Here is a 10508-nt window from a genome sequence, read left to right as displayed (position 1 = left end):
TTTCCTCTACAGCCTTACAGGAGCATGGGAAAGTCAAGCGATCATGCCAACTTCAGAGCGGTAGTTAAAAGTGGGCTACAAACTTAAATACTTCTGATCTTGAGAATGAAGATTTTTAATAAGCAGAAAACTGAAAATTTTTTCTTAGCACTTTGCCCAGTTAAAAATATGACACAAGCCTTTTAACTTACAGCAATGTGCAGGGAAATATAAGTCTGTAAAAGAAAAATGGTTACAAACCAAAATAAAAAAAAAACAACAACACTTTTTTGCTTCTTTTTTTTGCATAATAAAAATTACGCTTTGAGAAAATGAATGAACACAATGTAAATCTTTATTGTATATATTATTATATACACAAAGAACATCCTGATAAACAAATACATGAAAACGATAACTTCTCAGGAAAAGACTAAGGGGGATGCCAGAGTTCATGAGTATGATGACCTGTCCTAGGGATCAGATCAGTGGGGAGCAAACACCAAGCACCCCACTAAACAGCTGTTTTTACCTCCAGACGGGTGTGGACTTTGCCAGAACAACACCGCTCCTATTGAATTGGACAAGAGCTGCAGTTCTTCTTGGCAACAGCTACTACCTACAGTGAATGGAGCGGTGCTTTTCTGGCAATGTTCACTCTTAATATCCAGTCAATTAAAGGGGGTTTGCAGGGTGTCGGACCCCCATCAATCCTAAATAATGACCTGTCCCTTTGTCAAGCCATCAATATCATAAGCCTGGGTAACCCCTTTGAAGAAAACATGTCACAAAACTTGATTTTCCCCCATTGTTAGAAACTTTACAAAAAACATATACCGGTACTAATGTATTGACTTCTATCATGATAATGCTCAAAGACCCAAAGTTATGATCACATGAAGACGGAGCCGCTCCGCTCAGGAAGTCAGAAGTGCAATTGGTGCGTCTTGAGGTCATGGCTCCTGTCTAGCTGTTCTTAAACAGGTCGATGCAGCTTTGTAATAAGGACATGTTATTCTGTTAAGGAAACAAAGGAAGAAACCATTACCCATTGAAGACACAACCAATTTTCATATTTTTCCTTTTGATTTCTCCTCGCCTTCCAAGAAGGATACCTTATGGTTTCTCCGATATGGACATATTGAGGGCTTTTTTTTGTTGTTTTGCAAGACAAGTTGGAGTTTTGAAGGACACTTCATTTAACCATAAATATACGTAAGCAATACCATAATTATTATTTTTTTTTAATTTTAATTATTAGCGACCATTGTGAAATCTATGATCTCTTATGGAGCCCAACCGAAGCCCAGGGGTTATTGGAGTAGAAACCTGGCAGACATGGGAGCCTGCAGAGTGCCCCTAAACCCGCTCCATACAGCTAGTATGCACATCCTACCTACGCTCCGAACTATTTCGTCAAGTTATGAAAAAAAAAATATATAACAAAGATACTCTGCATGATTCTCTCTATGATGTTCCTGTCTCTACTTCTTCTGCAGCCCACTCAAGCCCCGGAGGCACAAGGTATTATACAATGTATCAATGTGGCCAATAACATGCAGCTTTCCATAGTCGCTTGCCTTTACACTAGGGGTGTCCATGAGCCTACCGCATATGCATTTATCGCAGAGATTTGCAAGAGCAGCATTGCGCCAGGTCACACAGGAGCCATGGTCACTGCTTTCTGCAAGTTATGGAGTCCAGAGCGTCAGTCCATCAATGACCAAGTCAATGTCCGGTGTAAGGCTGGGTTCACATAGCGTTAGTGCCATCCGTTCAACTGATCCGTTAAACGGATGCGCTAACGCTAATGGCTAAAATCTCTTTTTTTCTACAATCGCGCTAACGCATGGTACCATTGCGTTGGCATGCGTTAGCAATAGAGGTCTATGCATAGTGAACGCGTCCGTTCGCTGTGCGTCAAAGCCAACGTACCCAAAAACGCAGTAAACCGGGATCGAGGACGCGTCACAAAGTAATGCATCATCGCTAATGCATGCTTTTAACATGCGTTACGATAATGTAAGTCTATGGGCGCGTTAACGGATCCGTTACTTTGCGTTAGTGCTGCTAAGTAACGGATCTGTTAAACGGACTGCCCTAACGCAATGTGAACCTAGCCTTATGAAAACTGAGGCCATAGCTGTTTATGTTCCAAAATGATGTCAACCTTGCGGCCATATCAGAAAAAGACGGTCTGAGTAGCAGAGGGTTTGACAATAAGTTTTACTACTTTTTAAATGCAATCTCAAAAAACAGCCTAAAAATAGGCGCACAAAAATTGGCGTAAATCAAAAACAGGCTTAGAACACAAAAAATTAGGCAAAAACAGGAGCAAGTGTAATAGAGATGAGGGAACCTGAATGTTAAAGATCGGGATTCGTTCCAGACAAACTGGTATCCAATGCTGAAGTCCATATTACAGTTAGGGAACAAAAAGAGAGAAAGCATGAAATAAAAAAAAAAAAGGAAAGAAAGAAAGCGAAAGTGAGAAAAAGCGAAAGTGCCAACACTTCCGGCCATGTGTTGACTATAGATATATTGTTGATACCCAATATCAGCACAAATATTCAGCAATAAACAAAGAACTTCTGGAACTAGAGATTCAAATATTGCTACGATCTAACACCACAAACCTTGGCATGCTTAATTTCTAGCTCCGTCATCTCCACCAGGTTTTTTCGGAAAGCAGATACTCTTCTCTGTTTAAAGCTGGTCAGTTCTAGAACAGAAGTCACAGTAAAGGAGAGATTTCCAAAGAAGGAAAACTTTTGCTACATTTTTTTTAACTCACAAATGTCTATTTATGACAAATATTTAGAATTGAGAGTCCTCAGTGGTTGATACCTTTAAAGGAAACCGGTCACCCCCAAAATCGAAGGTGAGGTAAGCCCACCAGCATCAGGGGCTTATCTACAGCATTCTGTAATGCTGTAGATAAGCCCCCGATGTATCCTGAAAGAGGAGAAAAAGACGTTAGATTATACTCACCCAGGGGCGGTCCCCGCTGCGGTCCGGTCGGATGGGTGTCGCAGTCCGGTCTGGGGCCTCCCATATTCTTACGATGACGTCCTTTTCTTGTATTCATGCTATGGCGCAGGCGTACTTTGTCTGCCCTGTTGAGGGCAGAGCAAAGTACTGCAGTGCGCAGGCGCTGGGCCTCTCTGATCTTTCCCGGCGCCTGCGCACTGCAGTACTTTGCTCTGCCTTCAAGGGCAAAGTACGCTGCGCCGGAGCATGAAGAAAGGAAGAGGACGTCATCGTAAGAAGATAGGAGGCCCCAGAACGCGACACCCATCGTACCGGGACCGCCCCTGGATGAGTATAATATAACCTCTTTTTCTCATCTTTCAGGATACATCGGGGGCTTATCTCACCTTCGATTTTGGGGGTGACAGGTTCCCTTTAACAGCTAACTATGCTGTGTTAATATAGTCACGAGATACAAGTACGCGTACAGGGGTTTTCTCATTGTTAGGATATGCCATTACTTACTAATTGGTGGAAAACTGGACTACCACTAATCATAGGAATTGGTCTCGCTAGCAGTTCGATGAGACCACATGAGAAATAATTCCCAAATATGCAGATACATACTAGATAGATTATCTCAACATATAAGGTTTCTGCCAGAGCCTAAGACCTCCTTCATATGTCCAGGTTTCCAGTACATGTGTTATCCGTTTTTTTCATGGATCCAACACGTACCCATTATAACATATGGGGCTGCTCACATCTGTATTTTTCTGGCAGCATTGATGACAAGAGTCTATACAAGCCTATAAGTCTGTGAAAAACACGTACAGAATACGAATAGCATCAGTGTGTCATCCATGTGCGTTATTGAGTAACACTGAAAAGTATAGGAGAAGCTTTGCAATTTCTTTTATCCTTACTGGAAAAATACAGATTCCACACTGATGAAAAACAGATGACACCAGTACCATTTTTTCATGTACAGCTTTAATACGGATGAGTGAAGGAGGCCTAGGACTGCATTCACGTGCTGCAATTTTATGGTGCGCTCGCGGGAGAATCTCAACTTTTGCCATGATTATGGAAACCCACGATAAAATTAAGTGTATTGCAATTGCAGGGGAAAAAAAAACGCTGCGAAAAAAGCTGAAATAATTGAGATACTGCGTCTTCGCAAAAATGGAGCAGGAATCAAAATACCGTAAGTGTTTAAAAAAAAAAAAATGAAGCACATGCGTGACGTTTCATAAATCTTATTGATTGTGTTGGTACTGTATAACAGTACGGATTATTCACACCAAATACGCTTCTTAAAGCACGCAGCAATAACGCCATATGTGAACATACATTTATGGCTATTTTTATGCCACGCAGTCAGAAAACATCACTAGACATATCTTTTCTGCCTAAAGCCCGATTCTGCTACCAAGATATACCGTATATACTCGAGTATAAGCAGAGACCCCTAATTTTGCCACAAAAAACTGGGAAAACTTAATGACTCTAGTATAAGCCTAGGGTGGGAAATGCAGCAGCTACTGGTAAATTTCAAAAATAAAAATAGATACCAATAAAAGTAAAATTAATTGAGACATCAGTAGGTTAAGTGTTTTTGAATATCCATATTAAATCAGGAGCCCCATATAATGCTCCATACAGTTTATGATGGGCCCCATAAGATGCTCCATATTAAAATATGCCCCATATAATGCTGCACAAATGCTGATTATGGCCCCATAAGATGCTCCATACAGATAATTGCCCCATATAATGCTGCACACGGCCACATAAGATGCTCCATACAGATAATTGCCCCATATAATGCTGCACAAATGTGAATTATGGCCACATAAGATGCCCCATACAGATATTTGCCCCATATAATGCTGCACATGGCCACATAAGATGCCCCATATAATGCTGCACATGGCCACATAAGATGCCCCATACAGATATTTGCCCCCATATCATGCTGAACATGGCCCCATACAGATGCCCCATACAGATATTTGCCCCTATATAATGCTGCACATGGCCACATAAGATGCTCCATACAGATATTTGCAACCATATAATGCTGCACATAGCCCCATACAGATATTTGCCCCCATATAATGCTGCACATGGCCGGATAAGATGTTCCATACAGATATTTGCAACCACATAATGCTGCACATGGCCACATAGGATGCTCCATACAGATATTTGCCCCATATAATGCTGCACATAGCCCCATACAGATATTTGCCCCTATATAATGCTGCACATGGCCATATATAATGCTGCACATGGCCACATAAGATGCTCCATACAGATATTTGCCCCTATATAATGCTGCACATGGCCACATAAGATGCTCCATACAGATATTTGCCCCATATGCTGTTGCTGCGATTAAAAAAAATAAAAAAAATTACATACTCACCTCTCTGGCCCCCGGCACTTGCTATAGTCACCTGCTCCCCGTTCCACCGCTGACCGCCGCTTTGTCTTCCCCATCCTCTGCACCGACGTCACCGCGCCCTCTGACCTGAGCGTCACTGCGGAAGACACAGCGGCGCCGACGATGGAACGAGGAGCAGGTGAATATCGTGCACTGCCCCCGTCATACTCACCTGTTCCTGGCGCCGTCGTTGCACGTCTGTTCCCCGGCACAGCATTTTCTTCCTGTACTGAGCGGTCACCGTTACCGCTCATTACAGTAATGGATATGCGGCTCCACCCCTATGGGAGGTGGAGCCGCATATTCATTTCTGTAATGAGCGGTACCTTGTGACCGCTCACTACAGGAAGAAGCTGCAGCGCCGGGGAAGCAGGGACGTCCAGGGACCGCGCCGGGAGCAGGTGAGTATAATTAGACAGTCCCCGCTCCCCCTCCCCTGCCGACCCCTGGGTATGACTCGAGTATAAGCCGAGAGGGAGACTTTCAGCCCAAAAAAGGGCTGAAAGTCTTGGCTTATACTCGAGTATATACGGTAAGTTTCAATGATAACATCAGAAGTAGAAGTTCTTGGATACTTTTTGGATCATCTAAGTGGTTTTTCATTCACCATTGAGCAATAAATCGCCTGTATTATTAGTGCAGGCATGGATTGGCTGTCTAGTAGAGGCGCTCGATAGTACGTCGCAGTATTACATGTTCTGCACGGCTTCCTAAATGTACCACGAAAAGCAGCTCCTCTGGGCATCAGGTGAAGATGGCTTTCTTTTTGGCTAGCCTGTGTGTAATGTAGAGGAGCTGGAGAAACCTCATGTCCTCAACATAGAGAATAAACATTTTTCTGCTTACGATATATCTCTCTTTTTATAATATATCGACAATTTTCCTCACTCTTAATTTTTTCTTAATTTTGGGACTTCAGAAGCAAGTTACCAGTTTTCCATAACATTACAATATCAAGTTACAATATTTTAATCTGACGAGATTTTAATTATTGTTACGGATACTAGTCTATCGTTTTTTTTTCCCATTCTTGCACTTGTTGGAAGGAGAAATAGTCCGATGTGCAATAATAATACCAGGAGGGTTAAGCTATTGAAGTATTGCATCTGAAGAAGGAAGTGATGATGGAGAATGGAGTACCACTCATCCCTACCTTGTTTACCAGACTCCGAAAGCTTCTCAAATTTCTGGCAGCACTGCTGTTGTTGCAGCTCAGCCTGTTTCACGTCTTTGCTTTTCAACCTGGCCTTATCGAGAGCTTTGTTTGAGTTCTCATATTCCACCAGGCTCTTTGTCCTTCTCAGCAGAAGGTCCTGAAGGACGTTGGATAGGAAAAAAAAAGAAAGAAAAAAAATTACATACATGCGCATATTATATATAAAAGCAACGCTGAGGACGCGGCGTGGAGAAGGGGGCGGAGCTCATGTGACATCACAAGTAGCAGGGACGGGTGCGTGGGAGAGAAGTTTTCCAACGCATTTCGAGGGGTATCTCCCCTCTTCGTCAGTGCCCTGGAGTACTAGTCAACATCAATCATTGTTGCCGCAAATTAGAAATAATTCACACCTTTCAGCCTCAGTATAGCGCGGTGACCCCCCCCCCCCCCCTTTTTTTTATAATATATGAGTTTCACTTCTTGTATTGAAGAACTGAAATAAATTAACTTTTTGTTGATATTCTAATTTTGTGAGAAGCACCTGTGTATTACAAAGTTTCTTATTTTCACGTGTACTGTTGATTTATGAAATAAAAATTAAAACAATGGTTACTCTTTAGTTACCATTTCTGTTTTAAACCTTAATCACTAAGGCAGCACATGGGCCATTAAACGGCACTTTACCTGCTGCTGTGCTGCCTTCAATTTTGGGGATTTATTTACAAGGTTTGGTACAGCTCTTTTGCGGTGCTCTCACAAGGGTTATTATGGGGTAAGATGACCTTGTATTGAAGAACGTAAGTAAATTAACCTTTGATGATACATTAGTGAGAAGCGCCTGTATATCTCCCACATACCTTGGCTGCCTCAATATTGAGCATGTAGTATCTTAAGAGTTCTGACAGCTTTAAGTCTTGGTCTGATGCAACTCTGGCTTCTACTTTCTGAAACAAAAGAGATGGCAAAATATGCAAGCGCCAAGTGCGATATTTTGGCAAGAATAGCAAAAAAAAGTTAAAAAAAAAAAATCTATATAAAATAATAAGCTTACCCTTAGTTTTTCAAACAATTCTGCTAGCTTCAGTAGATATCTGGGTGGAAAAATAGGATGAATTTTGGTGTAAAAAGAATGGAATGAAGGCAAAGAAAAGTATTCGTATAAGATCAGGAACGTGCAGCAGCGATAGGACACTTTTACAGTTTATTTTGCTGGTGTGATAGAACAGCGTAGTCGGTGTGTAGTACGCAACCATTATCATCACTGTCCCCGATGGGTTCACAATCTAAACTCCCTATCAGTATGTCTTTGGAATGTGGGAGGAAACCGGAGAACCCGGAGGAAACCCACGCAAACACGGAGAGAACATACAGACTCCAGTGTTATCCACTGAGCCACCGTGCTGCCCTACATACAATATTAGAGCCTTACAAACTAAGCTCAATACACATATTATGGAAAAGGTTTTCCATTTCCAATTCTTGATACATTGACAATAACTAGTGATGACTGGAATGATACAGTATCAGAGGAAGATCAAATGGATTACTTGGATTTTTTAAGTTTTGCTCTTTAAAAGATCCATTGCAAGAGACAAGACTTGGGTAGATACGCAAGTAAAGGTTTCAGGCTGTCCATGTAGTGCGCGGATGCACTGAGCATTGAGAGATGCTCAGTGTTTAGGCTCTGAGCTCTGTAATGGAGGATTCATGTGAAGATGACCTTGCTTTAAAACAGGATACCCTAATTGGGGTTTTAATAATGGGTTCTCTAAACCACACCAAAATCTTGTGTGTTCCTTTCAAAAACCTTTACCAAACTAAACAATCAATGGCGTACGACCAATAGCAGCAGACCATACGACCACCATGGGGCCTGTGAATCGGGGGAAGAGAGAAGGGGGATGGTATTAGTGCGGGGGCCCCCCGCCTGGTATCACACATTCAACTGTATCGGCATCGTGGATGATGATACAATCAGCTCCCCCCTCCATCATTCTCCCTGCCCATCTGAACTCGGACATCCCTACATCGCTCACGCTCTTCTGAACAGGGCAGGGCACCAGATTACACGCTAGAGAGACTGGAACGAAGGAGGGAACAAGGAAAGGTGAGCATTTTTCTTATTTATTTTTTTTTAGTCAATAGGAGCAATTATACTGTTTAGAGGGTTATGTGGGGGCCATTACACTGTGAGCAGGGCATTATACAATGTGGAGGGTTGTGTTGTTGCTATCCTACTGTGTGTAGGGGTGTAAGGGCCATTATACTGTATGGAGGGCCATCATACTATTGGCGTCACTGTGGGGGCATCATCCTTTTCGGTGTGGTGAGTGATATAGGGTACTGTGAAGGAATTCACTGTGAGGGTATCATACTATATTTGGGGGCATTATACTTTACGGGGTCCATGAAGGGGGTATCTTAATGTGAAAATCTGCCACTTAAACGGACGACTGCTGTGGATTTAATTAAACGGAACCTGTCACCCCGAAAATCCCGGGTGAGGTAAGCCCACTGGCATCAGGGGCTTATCTACAGCATTCTGTAATGCAGTAGATAAGCCCCCGATGTTACCTGAAAGAGGAGAAAAAGACGTTATATTATACTCACCCAGGGGCAGTCCTGCTGCTGGTCCGGTCGGATGGGCGTCTCTGGTCCGCTGCGGCGCCTCCCATCTTCATTCCAAGACGTCCTCTTCTGATCTTCAGCCACGGCTTCGGCGCAGGCGTACTTTGCTCTGCCCTGTTGAGGGCAGAGCAAAGTACTGCAGTGCGCAGGCGCCGGGCCTCTCTGACCTTTCCCAGCACCTGCGCACTGCAGTACTTTGCTCTGCCCTCAACAGGGCAGACTAAGTACGCCTGCGCCGGAGCCGTGGCTGAAGATCAGAAGAGGACGTCTTGGAATGAAGATGGGAGACGCCGCAGCAGACCAGAGACACCCATCCGGACCAGCAACGGGACCGCCCCTGGGTGAGTATAATATAACGTCTTTTCTCTTCTTTCAGGTAACATCGGGGGCTTATCTACAGCATTACAGAATGCTGTAGATATGCCGGTGGGCTTACCTCACCTGCGATTTTCGGGGTGACAGGTTCCCTTTAAGGACTGATGCACGTCAATAAGACTGAAGAAGTCCTTTAGGCTATGTGCGCATGTTGGGGATTGTATGCATTTTTTCGCTGCAGAAACGCATACACAACACAACCCATTGAATTCAATGGGATTCTGCGCTAATGCTGCGTATTTTTCTGCGGCAGAATCGCATCGCGGAAAAATACGCAACATGCTCATTCTTTGTGCAGAATTGCGTCAATTCCGCACACATAGGAATGCATTGATCCGCTTACTTTCCGGATGTGGCTATGGCCACCATGCGCAAAGTAAGCTGATCATGTGCAGATGGTACCCAGGGTGGAGGAGAGGAGACTCTCCTCCAGGCCCTTAAAAAAAGAATTAAAATAAAAAATAGTTATATACTCACTTTCTGGTGGCCCCCAGATGCCAATTCCGCATGTGTATTTCCCGCGCCAGGGAGTTGCGGAATTGCCGTGGAAACGTGTGCACGTAGCCTTAATGTAAAAGGTTGAAATGTGAGGCTAACCAACTGCTGGTCTTGCCACTGTGGTAAATTTGCAGTATACTAATAAAATTTACCGAAAAGTCAATTCTATGTTAGATATACACTGGTGTAGATTGGCAATATAGCTTACATCAATTTGCAGAGTAAATTGTGGTAAATTTGTTGGGCCGTGGGAGGCCTACTTCACCCCCTGTAAGCCCACCTACTTTTCAAAAATTGTTGAGAGCGCTATAAAAATGGGAAAGTTGCAAATGTGGTGCCCTGTTTAATTAGCAACTTCATTTTTACACAGCCCGAAATCTGAATTTAGTTTTAAATGAAAAGAACCATTCCTAAAATGTTCAAGAAGGGCCCAATAAGGGAGAAATATGGCTG

The 10508-nt window shown here is 43.1% G+C and overlaps 1 protein-coding gene across 1 annotated transcript in view; it reads right to left on the bottom strand.

Annotated features, from left to right (window-relative positions):
- Positions 1-316: 316 nt before the first annotated feature.
- Positions 317-10508, bottom strand: part of SNX5 (sorting nexin 5) — an 84886-nt gene continuing 74694 nt past the window's right edge. The window contains exons 9-13 of the mRNA XM_069768959.1: positions 7606-7645; positions 7412-7498; positions 6552-6711; positions 2616-2701; positions 317-996 (exon numbers count right to left, since the gene is read on the bottom strand). Coding sequence (XP_069625060.1) covers positions 946-996; positions 2616-2701; positions 6552-6711; positions 7412-7498; positions 7606-7645 — 424 coding nt within the window. The 3' untranslated portion in view covers positions 317-945. The remainder of the gene's footprint in view (positions 997-2615; positions 2702-6551; positions 6712-7411; positions 7499-7605; positions 7646-10508) is intronic.

This window comes from Ranitomeya imitator, chromosome 5 (genome assembly GCF_032444005.1).
Source record: "Ranitomeya imitator isolate aRanImi1 chromosome 5, aRanImi1.pri, whole genome shotgun sequence".
NCBI classification, from domain to species: domain Eukaryota; kingdom Metazoa; phylum Chordata; class Amphibia; order Anura; family Dendrobatidae; genus Ranitomeya; species Ranitomeya imitator.
Note: the sequence above shows the minus strand (reverse complement) of the source record. Positions and strands in the feature narration are given on the sequence as shown.